The sequence below is a fragment of the Sebastes fasciatus genome, chromosome 12 (assembly GCF_043250625.1).
Source record: "Sebastes fasciatus isolate fSebFas1 chromosome 12, fSebFas1.pri, whole genome shotgun sequence".
NCBI classification, from domain to species: Eukaryota; Metazoa; Chordata; class Actinopteri; order Perciformes; family Sebastidae; genus Sebastes; species Sebastes fasciatus.
In genome coordinates, this window is record NC_133806.1 from 30,531,305 (window position 1) to 30,556,612 (window position 25,308).

Consider the following 25,308-nt stretch of genomic DNA (forward strand, 5'->3'; position numbering starts at 1 on the left):
TTGGACCAAGAGTTTTGGTCCGTCTGTGTACGAATCATTAAGCTTAACGGTGTTACATACGGAGCGCATAAGATGATTTCAACGGCGATTAATGAAGATTTTTTTTAGATTGATGTAATAAACGTTTACTTTATTGACCGTTTATTAAATAACACTGCTGTAACATCAATATTATGCGCAGGATTACCTGCAAACAGCGTCTGTGTTGACAGACTTGCTGCTGCAGGGCCTGTTAAAAATGCCCATTTCAAAGCATTTATTCAACAAAGGGTAATATATTTAACAACTTGTGATAGCATAATAATCATTTCCCACAGACTACATTACTGGGAGAAGCATAAATTAAGTTGAAATGTACAATTTCGCTGCTTCATCTCCCCTTTCAAACTGAAGTCAAGACTGGAGCTTCCCCTCTGGGGTCTGTGGGCGCACTGAGCAAACTTCCTGAAATCTCACAGGAACAAATGGCGTGGAGGTGTCTTGCTTGGTCGGGAATGAAAGAGGGGGAACAGAAGATGACACACATCAATTTTGATGACACACATCAATTTTATGCACGACTTGGAAGTATTTATTCAGCTATCGGCTAAAAAATGTCATCTGTACGGAGCATCGTTAATGTACTGCTTCCAGTCTTCATGCTAAACTAAGCTAATCGACTGGCTGTGGGTTAATATTTAACAGACAGATGAGAGTGGTATCAGTCTTTAACTCTCTTGTCTGTTTGCTAAATATGGAGTCAGAGCCAGCAAGGCTCTGTTGAAAGGCAAAAACATCTAAAGCTTTCTTAGCACTCTAAACCCATGCTTCGATTACTGAAGTGTTAAATTTAATCCTGACTATGTACTCTTTAAAATGTCATAAAAAAGGACCGTTTGGCTCTCTAAACTCTGCAGATACTCCAGTCACACTAGATAGAAGATTAAATGTCCATGACACCAGCGTGTGAACTGGTGTTTATCACCATGGAGATGGGTTTAATTGAGGGATTAGAGGAGCTGGAACTGAGGGATGGATAGAGGAATGATTAGGTTGGTTGTAACATTCAAGCGTATTCTGCTGTTGCACGAACTGTAGCTGCTTAAAAACATGTGTTAAATGTCTTCAATGTAAGTGTTAGAGGGAGAGTGGAACACAAAAATAAAAGGGTGAATGAACTGGCAACGGAAAGGTCAGAATAAAGGCATGAAAATGATGGAGGGCTGGTTGAGTCAAAGATAGGAAGGAAAGAAACAACACTCACCATGGGAGCCAGTTTTGTCCAGGAAGTTGCTGAGGTTGAACAAGGTGTTTCTAGATGCCAGGAACTGCACAAATCTCTGCAGGAGAGGACACACATACACACACACAGGCTTTAGTTCTCTGCCAGGTCCTAAATGACAAATAGTGAAATGGCTCCAATTTTGGCCAAGGCTAAAATAGCTTAAAGGGATAGTTCAGGTGTTTTGAAGTGGGGTTGTATGAGGTACTTCTCCACAGCAGGTGTATTACTTACAGTAGATGGCGGTCAGCACGCCACCAGTTTGCACAAATGGACATGAGTATTGACATGGTAGCAAAGTAATGTAGTGCTGTGGATGGGGGACAGCAGAAAACGTATTTTAGCCACCTAAAAGAAAGGCTCACCTAAAAAAATGGATATCCATTTACGCTATATTTAGAATATTTTCTGACAGCAAACTGAACTGAAAGTGAAACCTATCTACACTGTTTTTGTCATCTGAGCCTGAGATAAGTTTCACTTTCAGTTCGGTTCCCCGTCAGAAAGGAGAAGGAAAGGGCTGTCTGATGGCAAGATGAAGCAGTGAAAATATTCTAAATATAATGTACACATAAACTGATATGGATTTTTCTAGTTGAGCCTTTCTTTTAGGTTGCTAAAACATGTTTTTCTGCCATCCCCGTCCACAGTTTTGTATTGCTTTGCTCAAGTGTCGGTACTCCTGCCGACCGTCATCTACTGTAAGTAATACACCTACTATGGATAAGTACCTCACACAACCCCACTTCAAAACACCTGAACTATCCCTTTAAATTGCATGGATAATACATATCAACAAATTAATGAAAAAAAAAAGTTTTTCATTAATTGAAAACTAACCATAGATTACACCTCACAGTTATGAATGAACACATTATATTATACCAGCAGTCATGGCTTGTTTTATATTTCCATGATCCTTTTCAAACAGATGGCTCCATCTTAAATATAAGAAAGGAAGGTTTGTTTGATGTTCACAGCTACTGTATCTCGAAGGGGGCTGTTCAGCGCTTTCAGCACTCACAAACCTGTGAAACGGCCTGCAGCAGAAAGTGGAATTAATAAAATAGGTGTGATTCTATACTGGTCTTTTTCCCTTTAGTGATTAGAGAGAAATACAGCATTAAAGGAGCAACGCTGCAGCCATCATGAGTGGGAGGGTGTGAATATGAATTAGACACACGGAGGGGACCAGGGAATAGGCTTTCTCTTCTGCAGCCCTGCAAGAACAAGCTTACTACAGTCAGTGACACACGTGGACACACGTGGACACACGTGGACACACGTGGACACACACACACACACACACACACACACACACACACACACACACACACACACACTGCTGATTCTTATTCAGTGGCTGCATTTACACAAAACGGAGCGTACTAACATGAGGGAAGGTTAACAATGAAAAAGACTCCCTGGGGGAATAGTGAGCTACACATTACCTCCCCTCCTCCTCCCGTTTTAGTCTCATTTTCATTCTCTCTCTATTCAGTCAGCGCTCACTCTATCATCATCAGAGACACTATAACAGCAAAGCTCTGGCTAAAAACAAACAGGGCTCAGGAGACAGACACATAATGTGGACATATATTGCCTTGTCAAAACATAATTTCATGGCTCACACACATTTATGACACCGTCCCTTTGAGGATTTGTGTCCATATCGCACATTATTCACACACAAACTGAGCTTATTTGTGAAATGTGTGTGTGTGTGCACATTAGGGCTGGGATGATACACCTATCTACCGATTTGACACCGTCACGATACTTGGGTACTGATTCTACAAGTATTGCGATTCGATATTACAATTTATTGTGATTTTTGTTAACTTTTTTAACACTAGACCATGGGAAAATGTTGAATCATACACTTCTAGGGACATTTTCTTTGGAAAATATCTAAATTGATACGGTAAAAATGTTTGATTTTCAGCATGTACGTAGTCAGAGATGTCCTGAAGTCAAATATATCAGTCATTGTCAGGCATTATCAAAGAATAAAGACATTTCCCTCACAAATTAGTGGTATTTTCTTTTTAATTTATAAGGGACATGTAATGTTTTATACTTCTGGTGAATATAATCCAATCAATCTTATTTCCATTGATGTATTTTGTATATACAGTTCCCTTTGTTAACACCTTATTTTGAAAAACGTAGTCACATGTGTATACTTCCGCTAACTTCGCCAATTCTGTCTCTAGCTCTACCGTCAGCTCCGTTCTCTTTATCCATCCATGGTCAGCTCCATTTGACTGTATTTAAAGGGACTCTATGTAAGAATCAGAATTTGCTTGTTAACAGCGACACCTGTGGCTGTTAAGTCAACGAAAGTCAGCGTCCTGTTGCTCGCGCTCACGCTTGTGCTCGCTCTACATAGACATGAACGAGCATTGATCAAAACAGTGAGGCGACACACGTCAGCTAAAACCACAATATCACATTTCACCTGCTTGGCAGTAATGTAGCTGACCAGACGAAGGTCTCTCCATACATCAATGCTGATACTGTGTTTCCTGCTTCAGACTCCCGACCGTGGTCAGAAGGAACAGGGGAGACACAGAGTTTTGGTCGGCGACGTTAATGTAACTCTTCTGCGGTGTGTAGTGTGCGTGCATGCATGTGAGAGGTGGAGCGAGTGAGAACGAGCGTGGTGTGTGAGTGAAGGCAAGCAGGCAGGCAGAGGAGCAGAGTACAGCAGAGACTCCAGCCCTGGAGACCAAAGCTACGGTCTCCCCTGTGTCTTTTGGCCGCGGTTGGGGGGGGCTGGAGCAGGATTAGTTGACACTGTTTAACAGATGGGCTTCACTAGATAGAACTTTGCGGTTTTGGTGCCTCTGTGTAGTTTGTGTTGGAACAGCGTAGCCACACGCGAGCGTGCATAGGAAACACTGACCCACAATGATTTATAAGAGTGTAAGTGTAAGAAGTTACAAACAGTCCCTCTAACATAAATGTCAGTATATGGGTGATCTACAGTTGTAGCGTCGGCCCATTTGACCATGGAGATGAGAGTGACGGCCGGCTCGACCGCACGTTACCGCGATACGATAACGTTTCCTGTCCATGACAGAGTTAGCATGCAGCTTTAGCCGTGATGCCTAGCTCTGCTTTTCCTGCAATGTGTGAAACCCAAAGTGTTTCCATACTTTACTGGATGTGTCGTGTTTACCCCGCTGGATTTAACGTGAGGGTGCACGTCGTATCTACTTTCTTGTTGCGGCCGGCTGTGGTTTGTTTTGGTTGACGGATACAGTCCAGATATGACGTTATGTTTCTCAGACTACAACAACAAAAGGGGTAACTTCCTTGTACCTCCGCATAGACTCAAATGAAGCAAATATATAAATTCTGGTGTTAAAAAAATCTATTTCAAAATCGTAAAAAAAAAAAAAATCGTGATACACCCCTAGTGTTTAAGGCACCACAATTTACCCTTTCCCCCTGACACCTGCTGTATCGACTACAGAGGTTAACGCTATTATCTTCACATCACTAAATCTCTTCTGCTTTTACACCCAATGCATGCTGGGAAGGCAACCCCCCACTCCATGATTTTTGAATAGGGAAAAGTGTAGAAGGTAAATGAATGACTAAAATGAGCCGATGGCTTGATCTCACAGTATTTCTCTTTGTCTTCTCCTCTCCATCAACTACAGGATGTTCTCTCTCTCTTTTGAATGCTTCCTCCTTCTTTCTCTTGCATTTCTGTATCAACCTCTCTCTCTCTTTCTCTCTCTCTCTCTCTCTCTCTCTCTCTCTCTCTCTCTCTCTCGTGTCATCTGCAATTCAGTGGCAGCTTGGGCTCTTTGATGGGCAATAAAACAGCATCTGTTTATCTCTCTGAGTTATCCCTTGTTGCCCATTCATAGTGTCGTCCTTTTCTTCAGCTGTCAGGACATAAATTGGGTCAAAGGGTCAGGACCAGGATGCAGAAGGCCGGTCCCTTTGCTAATTCCATGACTGCTGTTGAGGCCAAAATTTACAACTATGAAGCACGTCAAAATTTAAACCCTGTGGTGAAGCAATGCCAGTTGCTCATAGAATCCAGTTTCCCCTTTTAATACACATTAAAGTAGCTTTAAACCGGCATTAATTGATATTTGGTTGCTTGAGGGCAGCGCGACAAGCTGTAAACACAACATTGACATATAACGTCACCAATGTCACAATGTGTAATGTCCATTGACCACCATGGTCAGTGGATCAGCTAGAAGTAAAGTCCCATGCTCAAGAGGAATACTTACTCTGACTGCAATTTTATGAGACATTAAAACCAGCAATCAACATAAGTATGTACTCAGGGTGTGTGTGTGTAAACAGTAGCCTCACCTCGTTGCCAGACACCATGAGGTGGTGCGTGGTGATCAGGGCTTTGAAAACCACCACCCAGCTGGCGTTGCCGGCCCTCTCCATCAGCGTGTCGGCCATCTGGGGGATGTTCACATTGGTCTCCTGGGTGGCCTGGATCAGGACTGAGAAGCATCAAGGAGAGGAGGAACAGGAGGTCAGATGGTGGATATAATTAGCAGGGGAGAGATTCAGCACAGGTACAGTGTGTGCTGGAAGCCTTTTATTCAAGTAATGACAACAGATGGGTGAGATATGATGAACAGGAGTGTGCTAGAGTCGATGCGGTGGTACTGGGTCTTTGCTGCATTTCACAGCCGCACTCTCTCGCATCCTAATCTCCACTTTAATTCATCATATGCATCTCCCTGAGCAGCGTTTCCTCAAATATGCAAAACATGTGCAAATGGAATGAGATATTTCCACTTGTTATTCAGTGTTAATACCAATTCATTGGGCGCTGGCTTGAGTCAAAAGTACATTTAACTAAAACTGGAGGTTATGTGTCGGTCTTAGAATAGCTAATTTGACCTCAGACACCAATTTAGTGAGTAGAATACTTATTGCAAGCACGAGGAGCTAGTTTTTGTCAACAGATTTGCCTCTCGAGGCTGTCATTTTCCATCTTATTGAAAAGTATTTAGATAAGTGCTTCACATTATGCCACCATTGCCTGGTGTGAGTCACACATAGCTACTGCTTTGTTCCTTTCTGCAGTCAGTCATTAATAGGAGCGCAGGCAGAGAGAGAGTGGAATATTCCACAGCAGAGAGATACTGTAGAGAGGAACCCGAAGAGAAGAAGGGATGCAGTGAGACTATCAGCCCTACGGATCAGAATCAGACAGAGAGACGGTGCTAAAGGAACATGGACGATATAGTGGTGCAGAGATAAGACCTGATGCAATATAGATTATTGACTGTATAGATCCATGTTGTTAATTCTACGATGATGAATGAAAAATGATCACTTTCCTAAAGTAGGGCTGTCAATCGATTCAAACATTTAATCACGATTAATGACATGATTGTCCATAGTTAATCGCAAATTAATCGCACATTTTTTATCTGTTCAAAATTCACCTTAGAGGGAGATTATTGTAAATCAATTAACAACACAAAACAATGACAAATATTGTCCAGAAACCCTCACAGGTACTGCATTTAGCATAAAAAATATGCCCCAATAATAACATGGCAAACTGCAGCCCAACAGGCAACAACAGCTGTCAGTGTGTCAGTGTGCTGACTTGACTATGACCTGCCCTAAACTGCATGTGATTATTATAAAGTGGGCATGTCTGTAAAGGGGTGACTCGTGGGTACCCATAGAACCCATTTTCATTCACATATCTGGAGGTCAGAGGTCAAGGGAACCCTTTGAAAATGACCAAAAAATGACCATGTCAGTTTTTCCTCGCCAAAATTTAGCATAAGTTTGGAGCGTTATTTAACCTCCTTTGCGACATTCATATGATATCAGTATCTACACTATATTTAAAACTGATCCCGCTACAACCTAAAAATCGCAAATTGCGTTAATGCGTTTAAGAAATTAGTGGCGTTAAAATGAAAAGCGTTATTATCGCATTTACTTTGAAAATAAAGGTAATATTGCTTATGCAACAATCTGCACGGCTAAAGTCATGTATTACAGATTGTCATAATATAAGCGTCCTGTTAAATAATATTTTTTAAAAGTTACTTAAGCACTCTGCTATGTATTTCACTTTATGGGGAAAATACACTGACAAACACATCAGTGGCCGAAGTACAGTAGAGTATGATCATTTTAAGTCACAACATCTTATTAAAAGCTGCACTAATCAATATTTTTTTAATATGTGTAATGTAAACGGGTCACGACCCTACAGAAAATCTCATCAGCGTCATTTCCAAATCACATAATGCAGGCTGTTTTCATTGAAAAAAAACTCTGATAAACCCACCAAACAACAGACGGACAGAGTTAGCGACTAGCTGGTGAACACAGTGGAGCATTTAGCAGCCAAAGAGACAGATATTTCCCTCAGGAGTTGTTGTAAACCAAAGAACAGCTAAAAGGAGAGTAAATATTGTTCTTACATTTGTTGGGAGGCCAGAAACACAACTCTGAATCAGTGCTACTGCTGCTCCATATCTGCCGGATGTGTTTGTTAACATATTAGGTGATAAGTGATTAGGTAATAATACATTTTATACAGCTTGTTCTGCAGCCACCAACTAGCACAAAATGTATGTGTATTAATGCTGCTTTCATTTTAAAATGTTCAGGTTATATTATGAAAACAGCTAATTTCCATTACTAAAACCACCTTTAAACTAACTATTATGTTATTGTTTATGCTTATTAAGCACTGATGAGAACAATGTGGCCACTGTGATACATATAACCATATACAGTAGCACTTAGTAATTTAACAGGTAAGTTAACCAAGAGGACAATCTACCAGAAGCCAGAAGCTTTCTAATACCTAATAAATGAGATCAATCTGTAGTTGCGTTTCTTTCCTTCTGTTTATCAGCTTCTGTCAGAAAACAGTAAAGCCTGAAGAGAAGAATATCTATTCACAGCTGTCTTCCATGGTAAACCTCAGGGCATATCTTCAGAGACAGGATGAGGAATGAGATAAGCAGGTGTGTAGTGATGGACAGAAAGGGACAGGAAACATGACCGCCGTCATTTTAACAGCCTTGATTCAGCAGAGCAGACGCAGAGCAACTTCTATTAAGTCCTGTGATTCATTACTAGTGTCATATTATCCATCCTGCATATTTACTGCCAGCAGAGCTGAGAGGTGTCTATTCGATCTTCTTCCCCGGCTTAATATAGACTAAATGGCTGTACACCTCGCACCTAGTATACCTCACACATGGAGGGAGCAGTCTGTCACTACCTAGAATGACATGCAGTAATGAGCAATGGGAAGTTTGTGAAGTAAACACTTTTACTTTAAATTTGAATTAGAATAAAATTGAAAATATGTTTCTAACGACTATTATAAAAGACAATTGACAGCTTTTTATAGTGTTGATATATAAACATGCTAAAACTGTAATGACACGTCAAAAGAAAAAATGACAATTTGCAGTTTTACAGGAGGTTATGTTGGGTCCAGACTATTTCTTGGCCCAGGACGGGAGCAGTGACTTCCTGAAGTCAAAAAGCAAAGACTCTGTTCAGACCTGGTATTAACATGCGTCCTGAGTGACACCTTTAAGTGGACACCTTTAAGTACGTCTGTTCACAGAATGCGTCTCCACATGCGTCTCCGGTGACCACTTATGATCCGATCTCATTTCCCCGCCCCATATACAAATAAACACGTAGTAAACACACGGCTAATACAGCAGCCGTTGTGACGTAATATTACATGAATGTCAGTAGTAATATCCTACATATTTGTGAATTTGGGTACATTTTATAAACATAAAAATATAGGGTTATTGTTTTGCCAGGCAACAGCAGCATACAGAGCTTCAGAGAGCCAGGGATGAGAGAGAGTGAGTGAGTGAGCGAGCGAGCGGGTGGGTGGAACAAAAACACAGACACATCACTGAAAGTAAGATAATAATGCACTTTGCGTGCCTAGTCTGATAGTCTGTACATATGTAGCCTATAGATGACATATATTTTAATAAAATACAGTTGTATCGATAGAATACAGTAGAGCACAGAAGCCGGTTTCATGCTGCGAGCAGACAAGCGCTCACGTCTGCCTGTCTATTCACCTGAGGAGCGCAGAGACCCGCGGATCCCAGCGCAACCCAGTGGGACGTCAGTTAAGTAGGCGGTCCTTAATGTGGCCAGGACGCATTTGCGTACACACTGCTAAAAGAATATGGCCATATGTGGCCCAGACCACCTCTGAATGTGGTACTTTGAGCTGTTCCACTTGTGATCTGATCACTCAGGACGCATGTTAGGTCTGAACAGGGCCTGAATGGCTTGTTGAATCACATGTTTTCTGATCCAGGCAGCTCACAAAAACCTGACTGGCTTGTCTTATTTCACAGTTTGTGGGTTGGTAGGCACTCCAGATAAACAAATGTATGTGTACAAGCACTGAAAAAGTGAATTTTCATTCTATGTCCCCTTTAAAATCATGCCAAATACAGTAGCTGCAAAGACAAACAGATACTGACAAAGAGGGATATGACGAATTAAGCAGTGGTCATTTAGATGCTTCAAATTGCCAATAAATTATTCTTTTCTGTTATATAATGCATGCTTCTATTTCCATGAATAAATCAAGTCCAATAGCCCTCAGTAGCTTGAAACGGACTGCATGAATAGTCATGCAAAAATGCATTCAAGGTCACTTTGCTTTGACAGTCATGCTACAAGTCTGCCCGCTTTTTTGCTTCCTCCATCATGCTTTCATCATGCGGTAATAATTGCTGTGCATGTCCTCAGTAGTAAGGCAGCGCACACATACACACACACACACACGCATAAAGTGAGAGGGATAATCCCTACAGGGCGGATGAGTCAGCAGCCTGCATCATCCTACGCTTTTCATCTCTCCGTCTCAGTCTGTCGGTCTGTCTGTCTGTCTGTCTCACTCTCTGCCCGTCTCTCTCTCTCTGTTTCCCACAGAGAGGGTCAGCACTTTTGCCCGACTGTGAGGCAATCTGCATATAATATCTACATAAATAGTTGCCTTAAATCTACTGTAAATCACGTCCTAATAAGAGTATAATGAGGAAATGAATGTACAAGAGATTCAAGAGAAACATTTTTATTATTTGTCGCTAAGACGTTTCTTTTCTTTGTCTGTTCAGCTATTGCTGCTCATGATAAACGCTGCACACAAGAAGATCATTTGAGTGTTATTGATAAAACCTCACTATTCAACGAATCCCTCCTAACAGCGAACTGACATTAGTTTATTTGAGGTGCTGGAGGATAAAGTCTTGGGAAATATTTAAACATGCAATAGAATATCTAATCCTAATCCTGTAGAGAGAGAGAAACAGAGAAACAGGCAGAGAGTCTCTGCTCTGATTGAGATGCTGAACAACGTTTCAGCAGGATCTCCTGACTCACCGTCTCTCCCCACCTTCCTTCTCAATTATTCATAAGTGTGAGTGTGAGTACGAAAGAGAGACAGCGAGAGGCAGCTCGGTCCTTCTCGAGCGCTAGCACACACAGATAGTCACGCTGACTAACAATTACTTGCATGTTTGGATCCATATCCTGTATGTTACAGCATATAGCAGATTGAATTGCAAATATTGTATTGCCTGTCACTCATCGTTGTTTTTATATAAACTAGGGCTGTCAAAGTTAACGCCACTAATTTCTTTAACGCATTAATGCAACTTGCAATATTTAGGTTGTAGTGGGCTCAGTTTTAGAACTAGAGTGAAGATACTGGTATCATATGAAACTATAAAAACCTAATGAATCTATTTGTCCAACCATGTCATACTAGCATGTTGGGAAGGAGGTTAAATAACACTCCAAAGTCATCTTTCTAGCTGTGAGACATTAATAAGATTACTAAAACATAGTCGGGAGGATTAACAGCGAACTAGTGAACTCTACGCTGCATTTTATAATGTTAGAGATTCATGGGTGTTTAGCATAGTACCTGCAGCACCGTGTACAAGATATGTAACGTTACAAAAATCTATTCTGGCTAAAAGATGTTGTAGCAGCCAAACATGAGGCGGTCTCTTGTACTGTGGTCCTAGTGTGACATTTCAGTCCCTCAGTGACAGCATACAGAACATGTCCTTCATTTAAAGCCTGGGGATTTTTAGCTGTTACACAAGGTTATTTGTGACATGAGGATTACAAGGGCCAATACACGTTTATTATATTATTATTGTGCAGCGCGGCGAGCAAAGAGGGGAGAACCAGTGGTCTGACATCCTCTACAGTGTGGGTGTGCGGTTGTAAAATGAGAGAATGGGGAAACGAGAGAAAAAGACACCTGTCTGAATGTAAGGCACTCGTTAACAGGTAATACATCTACACAAACTCTGCGACGCTTCAGAATGCAACCACGTATGAGTCAGCGCTCTGTTTGACAAAAGCAAAATGTATGCACACTATGCAGCCTCATCCGATATGCATGAAATGTCTGGTACGATTTTCCCAAACTGAAATTGTACCGTGCTACAAGCTGACACCGTGGGGAGAATCAATGTCTCAAAAACCAGCAGCAGTGAATACATTCATGAAAATATATTTCCTGTGTAGCCACAGCTTGTTGTAGCATAGCTTTATCTTCCACAGCAGAGCACTGTTGTTGTCTAAAAACACATAAGAGAGTTGCATTCAAGTGACATATTCATTCATAACAATAAACGTGGCCAGTGGGACAGTGGGAGCTGCAATGAATAAAACACATTGGTTATGTTTATTGTAATGAAGGTATATGTCACCCGGTGCAACAGTTCGGCTCTTTTATGTGTTTTTAATTGCTTTTAGATTAGGTCTAGTGGAGAGGTAGAGCATGAGCAGTCTCAGACTGCAGCTACACAGACAGCGCTTCTTAGTGAGACAGATTCATCCCTGACTTTTGGTCGTTTTATGGGATTTACTGATAATAATAAAAAAGATAAAATAATGCTGGATTTAGACTTGGATCCTTCTGGACTTTCCCTTGCCTATGTAATGTGTGTAAATACACCATACAGCCATCCCTCTGATCACAGTACTGTATATGGTGACCAAAGTACTATGATAAAAAGTAAAAAATGTTTTATGCTAAATGCAGTACCTGTGAGGGTTTCTGGACATTGTTGTGTGTTGTTAATTGATTTCCAATAATAAATATATACATAAATTTGCATAAAGCAGCACATTTGCCCACTCCCATGTTGATAAGAGTATTAAATACTTGACAAATCTCCCTTTAAAGTACATTTCGAACAGATAAAAATGTGCGATTCATTTGCAATTAATCACAATTAAATATTTGAATCGATTGACAGCCCTACTAAAAACACATAAATGAGCAATACTATCGCACAAGGGCCACTTGTTTCTTCGCTGAACGTGGGAATTGTAGTTTATTTTGAGTCCATCCCACATGCATCGCCTTAACCGGCTATGTTCTGCACTGCGCTAGCCAATAATAGTCCACAACAAACGCACTATTTACTGCTGTTTGATTTGATTTGACATTTGCTAACAACTACAGCTGTTTTAGAAAATTATTTGGGTTCTTTTAAAACTATATACTTGTGACCTGCTTTTAAAAATATCTTCAGTAGGAAACAATGAGCTTGAGACAAGGTAGGGAAAGCGGATACATGCAATGCATTGTTGGTTTTGGTTATTTTCTGGCATAATTTGACAATAAGAAAATAATTGATTGATGCCAGACGTATCCTGTAAAGGTGTCCCTTCAGCAGGTGACCCAGCGGGCTTGCACTGATCAAATTCTTCTACTCTCAGACTTTGTATTTCTGTGCTCTATTGACCTACAGAGTGTCAGATAACTGTCACTGAATACCACCATCAGGATGCCCTGCAGCGTCTGCCACACCCAACGCACACAACTGACAGGACTTCAAATAGCATCCTTTAGCATGTCAATAACTGTAAATGATATCAAAGCTGCTGTGAGTGAGTAAAACTGGAGGCAAACTGGAGAGCACGCGTGCACCGCAGGACACACGTGAGCATTTACGCAAGTCTGCACGACACACATGCAACATCCTCCTCATATTTTTTCATAGATGGATTTTTACAAATGTACCAATAAGCACCAAAGGGGACATGCCAAGGTGGTTACCTTGGCAACAGGCTCTCGTATTTGCAGTGGCATCAAGGATGCAGTAAAATTCTTTTGAAATCAGATTCAGCAGCAAACTGATGGGGGTCATCCAGTCAAAGCCAGGTGTATGTGAGTCATACCAACCTTAACACAGCACTGAATTCATACGAGCATTTATGTTATATTTTCTATATCTATTCTTATGTTTCATAAAGATTGTAGAATAGGTGACTCGTAAACATGAGGATTGGTGTGTTCAGTAAGCGCTTTATCTATGTAGCACAGAGTGCAATGCCACGCTGCATGAGTGACGCCTTGCTGAGCTACACATGAACGGACCATGAAAGCACAGTGTTTATTTATAGCTCCTCTCCCCCTCAAGCAACATACAGGGGGAAGGGAAAAAAATACCCAGAATGCACTCTGCGTAGCATAACGTAGCATAGCACCAATGTGGTGTGGCAGCCAAACAAAGAGGAAGGCATTGGGATCCAGACACTGTGGAGGATGGAAGTGACATCTGAGGGAAAAAGCTGGCATCCCACACAATGCTGCCGCTACTGCTGGTGGACGCAGATAGCAGCGCCGTCTTCGTATAGACGACATTACACTCAGCTATTGGTGGAGTTTTGGTTGGTTTGCTATGATGCAGCGCATGGGTAGAAAACACCACGTTCATTCAGTTTGTGTTAAGATGTGGAAAGGTGTGTTGTGTCCAATGTGAAATAAAAATGAGAGATTTCATAACATTTAAAGTAGATATCAGGGAAATCTTTTTCTTTTCATTTTACTGGATGAAAACATTAATAAATGTAACTGATATCGAAGCTATGTGCGTGAGTACATGCATGCACCGCAGGACACATATACACAAGCCTGCACAACACACACTCATTTATTCTTGATTTTCTAGCGCTGAATACAGTTGTTTTTTGTCTGGTGTACCTTGTGTGAATTACAATAACAAAACCATATCTAGCATTTCATGAACACTCAAAAAGCATCAGTAAGCATCAAATGATTGTCCATAGTTAATCTCTAATAATTGCAAATTAATCGCGCATTTTTGTGGACAAATCTGCTTGCTTTATGCAAATGTATGTATATATTTAGTACTTGAAATCAATCAGAGTGTTGACTTGACTATGACTATGCCAACAGTAGCCTCAGTAAACTTTCAGGCCATCTCCCTCCAGCCTGCCGTCACCTTATTTAGGTGTTTGTAGTGAAATGAGGAGGTATGGTATCAGATAACTCCTCATTTCAACTTCAAGAATCAGCCGTTCCTCGTCCGTTGCGGCGCTTTCAAAACGAGCGACAGGAATAAATAGAAACAGGGCGTCTGACAAAAGTTCAGCTCAGGTAGGACATTCTAATAGAAAACAATGCAATAAACTGATTTGCTTGCTCACGTCACGTCCGGTTTGGAGGGTGTAATATATAGCCTAAACGCATCCCAATACATTAGACCTCTCTGCATTGTACACATTACCCCCAACCTTAAAGTTTAAACTGCGCCTGTGCTGTCAGCATGTAGGATCTGACGGTGTTACTGGAATAAACTCCTGCTGAAAAGGTTAAAAACTCTCGAAAGAAATCCCAAAACAAATTCCTAGAGCTGCAGATTCAGGTGCACAAATGAAGAAAGCGAGAGCTGAGAAATCCCCAGGAGTGTCCTCGTGTTTGCATGAGTGAGTAATCAAGTAATCTAAGACAAAAAAAGCACTTGGCTGTGCTGCAGGTCAACATCTGGGGGGCTGCAACAATGTCTCTCGTTGACAACAGGCACTGTTCATGACTGCTACTATCACATTAACACTGTGGGGAATGGGCACCATGCAGAGAACAAGTGCTGTGTGGGAAACACATGAATAAGTATCTGGAGTTCTTCAGAAAGCTCCTTGGCTAAACGAAAACTGAAATAATAACCCGATTGACGGTTCACTTAATATCTACCCCCAAACAGTGAACGTCCAATCATAGTCTTGCTCAGAGAGCCTATCACATAACTTTTAAAACTATTCCAAACTTTGTAAAACCACCTCCAGTAAACGTCCCCACAGGGCTCCCTGTATCTGGTGATTCAGTCATTGGAGGAACACTTTCTTGTGACATTTCTTGTAATGCAAAGTCGGGACCCGAGGCAGAACTCAGCAGTCAGACGGAGTCATAAAAACAGCAGGAAACCCGAGCCTCCCTGCATTATTGATATACAGCCGTGGTGTAGACATGGCCCTTTAATGTTTGAGCCGCTGGAAAGGCTGCTCCGCTGTTTACCTGCATACCAGGACACACAACTGTTTATACCTACACGGTATTCTGGTATGGCGAGCCTCGGCGTGTGCAATTTGCCCGTTTAAGTGCAATAAATCCCCCCAGAGACGCAACCCTGCTGTAATATTAATGCTTTTTATCCTCAGACTAGCACTCTCAAGGGCATAGCGCCCTCTGAAGAACATCAGAAAAAGGACTGAGAGGCACGGCAAGAGGTGGGAGGTGTTCAGAAAGGAGAAATCTATTAGAATCGGCTGCTCGAATTCAGAGTAGATAGCGGTCTGATGGCAGCTGTACGGGGGATCCTGGTCCCAGCTCATTAATCTGGACACACACTGTTGGTAGGAGAGTCCACCTCCCACACACTGTTTAACATTAGAGAGACATTCGAGTGGCTTTCATGGATACCCGCTGTGAGATCAGCACTGCAGCATTCACGCTGAGCCCTCTTATAACCAACCTCCTTTCACATTCCTCCGTTTACTGCAACTCGCCGTTAGGCAAGCGCCGCACGGCATCATTATAAAGAAGTGAGGAAGAGTGGGAGTGGTGGTGAAAAGATAGAGTGGGCAAAGCAGAAAAAGGAAACATATGAGGACCAATTGAAGGAACAGAAACGCTGGAGGAAGATGAACGTCTCTCCTCTGTGTTTATACTGACTCATACTTAAACTGTGTCTCCTTTGTTGCAGAGCAGTTGCTGCAGATTTGTAAGATTTTGTGATTTTTTTTTTAGAATATATGGACACAGGAGACACACGTTGCTTCTCATTGATGTTGTAATACAGACTTTTAGCTCTAAATCTACTGAAATTAGGTTTTATTAGGGCGTCGGTGACAAATATTCGAAGCTATACAAAGCTTCGGGACAGCGCCGCTGCCGCACTGCTGTCCACACACGCACCTCTACACATAACAGACAGCAATATACGTCTGAGAATAAGTAGGCATGTCTGTAGACGGGAGACTCGTGGGTACCCATAGAACCCATTTTCATTTACAGATCTTGAGGTCAGAGGTCAAAGGACCGCTTTGAAAATCGCCATGACAGTTTTTCCTCGACAAAATTTAGCGCAAGTTTGGAGCATTATTTAACCTCCTTGGCGACATTCATATGATACAAGTATCTTCACTTTAGCTTTAAAACTGAGCCCGCTACAACCTAGAAATTGCATTAATGCGTTAAAGAAATTAGTGGCGTTAAAACGAAGTTGCGTTAACGCCTTATTATCGTGTTAACTTTGAAAGTTTTTACACAAGACAAAATGGTACTAAAATGAGATGCTCCAAGTCGATCTACAACATCTGTATCTTAGCCAGTCAAGGCACATTTTACTGATCTGTGTCATCTATATAACCCCAGCAAGCTGTCACAAAGGTGTCCCACTTCTGCCTGTTCAAACACTGGAAACCAGTCCTAACACACAGGATTGTAAGCAGCATGAAAGAATAACTAGCAGCAGATTCAATGAATATATCTGCACTGACAGCGCTGGGTCAACAAATGTGGAGGTGCTTGAAAAAATGTTACTCTGCGTCTGTTTTACTGAGATTTTTCAGGCAGGCAAATAAAAAAAAAAAAAATTAAAAACTGTTTTTAACTTGAATATTTTGTTCATGCTGGGAGTGAAGACAGGCTGTCGAAATCCTGTTGAAGCTTTTCTGCCACAGTATTTCCAGGCTGACGATGTCTTCAGCTACTGTTGCCAGGAGACATGAAATCCTTTCTACACATCTGGCTGGTTAACACCTGAAGCAAAAACACAACCTCGAAGCAAATTCATGAGAAAAAGAAATGCTGAGAAGAACCTTAATATTTCTAGACTGCTATAGCAGATGTTTTCTAGTTGATGTTTCCTATGGCTTAGTTTCTTGCAGAAAGTTAGATATGAAGATTGATACCACCAGATTAAACAAATGAGATATAACGTGTTAAATAGTAAGGGTGGGAATCACAGAGTAACTCACGACACGTTGCCCACGATAACGATGGTACTGTATCAGGATACAGCGATTCTGCGATACATTGTAAAACAATCATTTACGATACATCATGATATCTGTGTAAGTGAAAAAAGAAAAAAATATCCTTAAAAAGGCAAAAAGCAAGTTTTCATCACTGTTTTGCCCCTGCTTGAGTATTTCTTTCTCTTAGTTCTCTCCATTTCTCTCTCCTTCTCTCACTCACTTAAGGTCCTTTCAGACACAACGCCACAACGCCACCACTGCGCTCTGAAACATGTTATTTTCAACGGCTTGCGCCACGCCACAACAGCTTTTTGCTGCATCGAGCAAAGCCCAACTTTGGGTCCAGCCTGCACTGACAGTGCCGAGCGCAGCTCAAACCGCGAGCATCTCACAGGTTGAGATAACAAAAAGGGGAAAAAATGTCTAAACATCTGCCATAAATCAGGAGAAATACGGGAGAAGTGTGACCCCGGGAGGAAACTGGGAGAGGGCTATTAAAACGGGAGTCTCCCGGGAAGTTCGGGAGGGTTGGCAAGTATGGTATTTTGTCCCACTCCAATTTATTAGTGAGCTTTAAGGTGCTGGTAGGTGGATTTTGTTGGTGTGGACAGAGCCAGGCTAGCTGTTTCCCTCTATTTCCAGTCTTTATGCTAAGCTAAGCTACCCACCTGCTGGTTGTAGCTTCATATTTACCGTGCAGACATGAGAGTGGCATCAATCTGCTCATCTAAGAGAGCTTAATGTCAAACTATTAAACCCTCCAGAAAAATGTGAACCTATATAATATTATATGATATTGCCGGAACTGGATTGGCTTTACTAATTTCAATGCACTTGAAGTGCAAAGTGTGCAGGTGTATGCTATTAATGACATGAACACTTAACATGTGCGCTAACACACATGAGACTTTACAGACCCTCCCCTCCCCCCCCCATGTCAGGGAGACAGTCTGCCGCTCAAATATGGCAACACAATGCTGGTGACTCATGTTGTGGTAACAACACCTTATCAGCCAAAGGGAAGTCAACACGCTGTTTATGTTTCTCACCGCTTACCCTGCTGCCTCCTCCCCAACCATCACCAAACACACACACACACACACACATGCCCAGCAGGTCATGTATCCTGCGTTTGCTCTGAGCCGAGTATAATCGCATCTCTGTGTTAAAAAACCTGTTAATTGGAGTGACTAGATTTAGAGCGGCAATAGAGCTGCTGATAAATATTACAGCAATGAATCTCAGCCACAACGGCTAATCAGAAACAAGGTCATTATGATAAACATTGTCTGGGTTTAAACGTTATGTGAATTTAAAAAAGAGAGAGAGAGAGAGAAAATGATGGCATACATTTTCTAAACCATAACCTTCCAGCTATAAAGCTGTCCTAACTCTCTTAACAGCTGGAGGATTAAGAGGTTAAGGCTACACGAGTCACAGTAGATAAAGATGGAGGCTATTAGGAGGAGGAGAAGTGGTGGAGGCTGTCTCTGGAAACAGAGCCATCTTCATTTGGCAGACATTCAAACCCTGTTACTCTAGTTCTCTAGCTGTGTGAGTCCCTCTGGGCTGCAGATACCCTGCATGTCCTCTGATCCGGGCTCTGGGCCTCTGGATTCACACGGAGAAGCAGCTCTCACTCGTTATCCTGGCCAAACCAGAAAAATGCTGCCTTCGACGATTCATTGTAAACCCCCCTATTTCTGAGTCAGGGAAAAAATCTGAAATAGTGCTTGTCGCACATTCAGTTGCCTCATAACAAAATGGGCCCTTTGAAGAAAGTAATCATTTTGCAGCTGCTGTTTTAGGTTAGAATATGAAGCAGCGTAGAGATTCATGGTCCTGCAGCCGCAGATTGAAGTGGAAAGAGTGTGCACCAGGGTTGTAATTGACAGCTTAATTGATGCATTTGCCAGATGTTGTGTAATCTTCCTAGTTTATAATCAGTCCAAATAGACAGAACCACTGCAGTGTTCTATACAGCCCTGATGGAGAGTGTGTGGCAGGTAAGTGGGTTAAGAAGCCTAGTATAAAATATGGTGCCACGATGAAGCATCGCACTCTCTGTGTCCAGAATAATATGCATAAGGCTGTCAAAGCTAACGAAATAATAACGTGTTAACGCAAATTCATTTTAACACCACTAATTTCTTTAACGCATTAACGCATATTGCAATTTTTAGGTTGTCTTGTCAAGAAGAAGACTAAATAACGCTCCAAACTCACACTAAATTTTGGTGAGGAAAAACTGGCATGTCCATTTTCAAAGGAGTCCCTTGACCTCTGACCTCCAGATATGTGAATGAAAATGGGTTCTGTGGGTACCCACGAGTCTCCCCTTTACAAACATGCCCACTTTATGATAATCACATGCCGTTTGGGGCAAGTCATAGTCAAGTCAGCACACTGACACACTGACAGCCGTTGTTGCCTGTTGGGCTGCAGTTTGCCATGTTATGATTTGAGCATATTGTTTTATGCTAAATGCAGTACCTGTGAGGGTTTCTGGACAATATGTGTCATTGTTTTGTGTTGTTAATTGATTTCCAATAATAAACATATACATACATTTGCAAAAAGCAGCATATTTGTCCACTTCCATGTTGATAAGAGTATTAAATACTTGACAAATCTCCCTTTAAGGTACATTTAGAACAGATAAAAAAATGTGCGTTTAATTTGCGATCAGCTATTTTAATCGAATGACAGCCCATAGCATTTAGCTTTGTTAGCTTGTTCAGTGATCACTTTATATTTTACAGTTTCTAACAGTGCTGTCACACACATCCCTAAATCATATGATTAAGTATCGGATTAAGTATCATGGTTTGTGTTTCTATCTGTTGAGTTAGAAAAAGGAGAATATTTCCTGAATATCCTCAATTTAAAGGTTTCCCATGCAATTCTAATAAACATGAATACATCTTTGTAAAATTATAGCATGCCACAACCAAGACTACTTGGTTACACAAATGCTTTTACGTTATGGCACACAATAAAAAGAGTACTGTACTGTTGTTACGACACACGTTAAGCTTCCTGATTTTGTGTCACTAACAAAAACTGCCAATCTTCTTAGCGATGGTCGTCTTTGTTCACAGTAATTATCTTAAACTTCAGCCCATTCAGAGAGCTGACTCACAGCTGCACCTCCTCCTCCTCTGCCTGCTTCTATCCAAAAAAAAGACACTCATCTGCATCATCATTCACGTCCTACTGTTTTCTGGGATGCTGCCAACGGCATGTGGCATACATGTGCATCTCTGTGCATGTGAAGTCGCACACACACACACACACACACACACACACACACACACACACACACACACACACACACACACACACAATGCCAGTAAGCTATCGAGAGCCTTCTGTAAGACACACCCAGGCCATGTGGGGTGTCAGGCAATCTGTGCTGCTGCCTGAGCTCTAATCTTTTAAGAGTTCAGAGGACTTCTGATCTGTATCGCTGTCATCTGTCGGGCTCTTAAAATAAACATCAAATGTGTATTCCAGAGACGCATATACCTACTAGTGTGCTACTACTGGGATTACTTGTTTTCTTTTAGCCTTTACTTTTTACTCCATAGAGTCGGCAGTTTGTGGCCTGAAGACAGAAACCATTTGGTCACAGTCCACTAACTCTCTAACTGCTTTACGTTAGTTTTAAGAGCTGCCTGCAAAACTGCATAAGAGATATGAAGCCTTGAGACATTCCCCACACATTAGAAAACATGTTTATACCTGCATAACAGACGTTTCTAATGATTTTCTACTTATGGTGGCTTTGGAAGCTGTTGGACCTAAATCATTCTCTCTGATTTTCTCAGGTTTTCTCTGTCTCTGTCTGAGGTTTAGGGGTCACAGCATGATGCGTTTACTGCCCTGCTGCTCTCTGGATGAACTAAATCAGCTGAGCAACAGTCCAATAAACATTTGACCATCAGTGGAACAATCCATAAGAGATTATTTTTAAACCATGGACACGTGTCTGACGAGACCCGCCCGGGTTTGGGACTAAGATAATAGAACAAATGAATCCTCTGATTATTGTAATGTTTGTAAATGTTGTAGTTCGGTTTATGGACGTCATGATATTGCTTTGATAACGCCGGTCAGATTGACAGACTACATTATTTACTAGATGTCTCAACCGATCGGCGGAGCTCACTTGGAGACAAGAGAGAAGATAAGAGCTGTCTTTCAGCCATCTTAACTGATCTGTTTCTGTCACATTTGTGCCGCCCGAATGTAAGGAGCAGCTCTCTTCAGATTACAGTCAGAAAATATAGAATAAAACAAGGATTTAATAAGTAAGAAGGCAATCAATAATATCTTTCTAATATAATTAGAATATGTAAATCTAGGATGTCCAGGAGCCAAACACACTAAATACATGTGACTGTGTGGTTGATGTATAATGTGTAAACATAGTCGTGACAAACCACTTCAGCATGATGGGAAGATCTCTGAAGTGGAATAAGAGGTTCATTATCAAGATGACAGTCAGTGGATTGGTTAATTAAGGAAAATATGATGATTTGTAATGCAGTTTTATCAATATGGATACTGTGGGGATTGTACAGGTTCGCTGACGACAGTGATGTTGTTGATAGTGTAGATGGTCCACAGGTTTCGGTGGAGAAGAATATTTCTGTTAGTGGTTACAGACAAAAAGACCTGGACGTCAGTGGCCCCGAGCAGCACATTGGCTAAATGTCAACTGTGGTTGAAATTGAATATAATCAGACAATATCCCCGAGGCGGCTCCTCCAATGCGACGTAAATTCACCTTTCACATATTTCAACAAGCCCTTTACTTATGAAGCGGTTCATTAAAGGAACCAAAAAAACTCTACTCTACTTAAACTGAAGGACTTTCCATTTAAATGAATCCAACATCTCCATGTATTTTTGGCTTAACTACACTGAGCTCTAACATCTCGCATCTAACTATAAGGCAAGGGATCTCTGCATGTGTGTGATTTGATTAGATTAGATTAGATTAATTAAAAATACAGTAAAAATTCGTCAGGTTATCACGATAAAGTCACATGACTTATTTCAACTGCAGCCCTGTGCGGCGTGTGAATGTGTGTGTGTATGTCCTCTGCGTATCTTGAGAACCGTTCATCCGGTCTACTTCACACTTGACGGGTGTATTGCTGGGGACCCACGGACGCACAGTATTGAAATAAGGGCAATTTGGACACATTCAGTATTTATAAACTTTTAATAACTTTGATAGCGTCTGTGCAGCAGCGGGGGCGGAGCTTCAGGTCTCTGCAGCATGTCGTCAGCAGCAAGCCTTTACAGGCCGCCACTCATTCACTGTTCAGTTCCAGTTTGCTGCTGGATAAACTTACGCTACAACTGAACTCAACACTCTCAACGAGTCATGAGCGGTTCTTGAGAACGCTGCAAACGGCACTTCCGGTGGCCAAGCAATCGGCACACTCCAAACGGGCACTGCACTAGCAAAAACTAAAACGTGACCAAAAAATACTGAAGTCTTACAATTTACTACATACATGGTACAGTAATTTGGATCAAAAGATGGTAAACAGGCAATAATAGTTTTACTTTGGAGTTTTCATCTCCGCATTTAGCTTTATAGCAAGATTGTGAAGACACAATTTGCCTTCATTAGATTATCTTAAGGCAGTTGCTTTAAAGACATATTCATGTATATTTGTGACATGTTTAAAAGTCAACAAACTGACTTGTTAATGTCAATTACACAGCCGTCGATTTTAAAGTTAGATAACTTTAGCCAACATTAGCCACCATAAGCTATTGGTCATACCAGATCAAATAAGGTTTTAGAAGCAAAACCTCTGAAAGGAAGTAAATGAGCCAGTTTGTGTCTTTTTGCTCATAGATTCAACATTTCATCAGGAAGAGGAAGTTGGTGATATTTCTCCATTTTAAAGTTACATATTCTCACTTTACGTATACTACACAAAGTGCAACACAATGCGTGAAAGAATCCTTTTTTGTAGGTGACTGAGGGAGCGATCTCTGGAGGGCAGTGCTTCCTCTGCACTCACCGCAACAAAGTGCTGACACAAACTTTGGCAGGTGGGCGAGCTCTCCACTCTGTTGCACTACGATTTAACGCAGTTCATCATTCCCTTTTATTTTTTTTAGTCTGAACACGTACAGACAGGCGGATTGATTTCTCCCGCTGGGTTTGAATTTGCCAGCTTGAACTCGCTGCCCTTTCTTCAGATTTTCTGCTGAAGTAATGACGAAGGTATGCATGACACCAGGAAGGCTCTCATCATGTGGTGCAACAGTACATGTCTGGTGTAACCGAGTCATCTGTAACCTGTTGTTAATATAATTACACTAAATCTGTCAAATATAGTTACCCGACTGTGTAGGCTGTGTGCACTGTGTATCTGTAAGGATCAAGTTCAAAGTTCCTCCGTCTTCATTTCTTTTTCTCTGGTCTCCACTAGAGCTCTTAGTCGATAAGTCGATTAGTCGACTAAGATTTCTTTACTCGATTCGTCATTTTTTTAAAGCTTTTTTTTCACACTGAATGATTTATTTCCAAAAAACTTCTGAGCACATCTCTGGTAAACACAAGATTTAAAGTGGTGCTTCTGTGTGATTCTTTGTGGAGGAACTCAGTTTTACAGATCTGACGATTAAATCAACTAATCAATTAGTCGACGAAATCATATGAGAGTTAGTCGGCTAGAGAACAGCCTTAGTCTCCACCATAAATTCCTTTTGCCCACTTCACCACTACCCTTTTGCTCTACTCTCCTGAGTGTTATCATCCAAACCAATCCTTTTGTTTCTCATTCTTTATTATGTTTTCCACAATATCATGTTTGTTTTCACTTGTGTCGATATAACGTTGTCAGAAGCGCTAGAATCTAAACGCTGCTAACTTAAAAATTACCATAAACACTTCCATTTTTTAAGGTTGAGGGCTACTCATTAGCTTCCTTTAGCCTGATTTTCACATATTGACTTCCAAAGGTCCTTGAACGAACGTACAGTATATTCTGCAAAAATACAAATCAACATCAAAGTGATAAGGTGGTCAATGAGTGTATGGGGCCGATGTAAAGCCTGGAACATAATTAAAATATTCACGGTCAGGTAGCCTACGCAAACATAAAAGAGCTAATATAAAATCTAAACCCCAGATACAAAACCATTTGGTGAAATGCTGCCTTCATGAGCATCTAGAGCAAAACCTTCTAGTACCCAGACACTGTGTTCACCTTCCTAAACATCACTTCCCTTATGTTCACTGCCATATTATTTGTGGGTTTGTGAATCATTCCTTTCCCATTTGAATCAACTCCATGTATGGATGTCACAGGGGATAATGAAATATGAAATTGCATCTATCAGTAGCTAGACAAATGCTCAGGCTCATGTCTGCATTAGGCCCTTTTCCAAAAGCTTTATAGGCCGTCTCCACATTTCTTTTCAGCGTTTGAAATTGAATTGGCACCCTACCTCCATCCTTTCCCTCCCTTGTTTGTACAAATGCCAACAAATCAACAAATCGCACCGAGAAAAAAGTCAGCGATATATGCTGCAGTGCCACACACCTTTTTGTGCTATCACAAGGGGACAGAGCCCAGGCAAAGGTCTGTGTGCTTAGTGAGTAATAACACCACTTTTCATTGATGCATTTATCAGCGCTGGAGCAACATGGGGGTGGGGGGAGGGGGGTCTCC

General features: G+C 41.3%; 1 protein-coding gene across 1 annotated transcript in view; it reads right to left on the bottom strand.

The window, feature by feature from the left end:
• Positions 1 to 25,308, bottom strand: part of snap91a (synaptosome associated protein 91a) — a 58,148-nt gene that overhangs the window by 29,966 nt on the left and 2,874 nt on the right. The window contains exons 2-3 of the mRNA XM_074654697.1: positions 5,606 to 5,748; positions 1,244 to 1,319 (exon numbers count right to left, since the gene is read on the bottom strand). Coding sequence (XP_074510798.1) covers positions 1,244 to 1,319; positions 5,606 to 5,748 — 219 coding nt within the window. The remainder of the gene's footprint in view (positions 1 to 1,243; positions 1,320 to 5,605; positions 5,749 to 25,308) is intronic.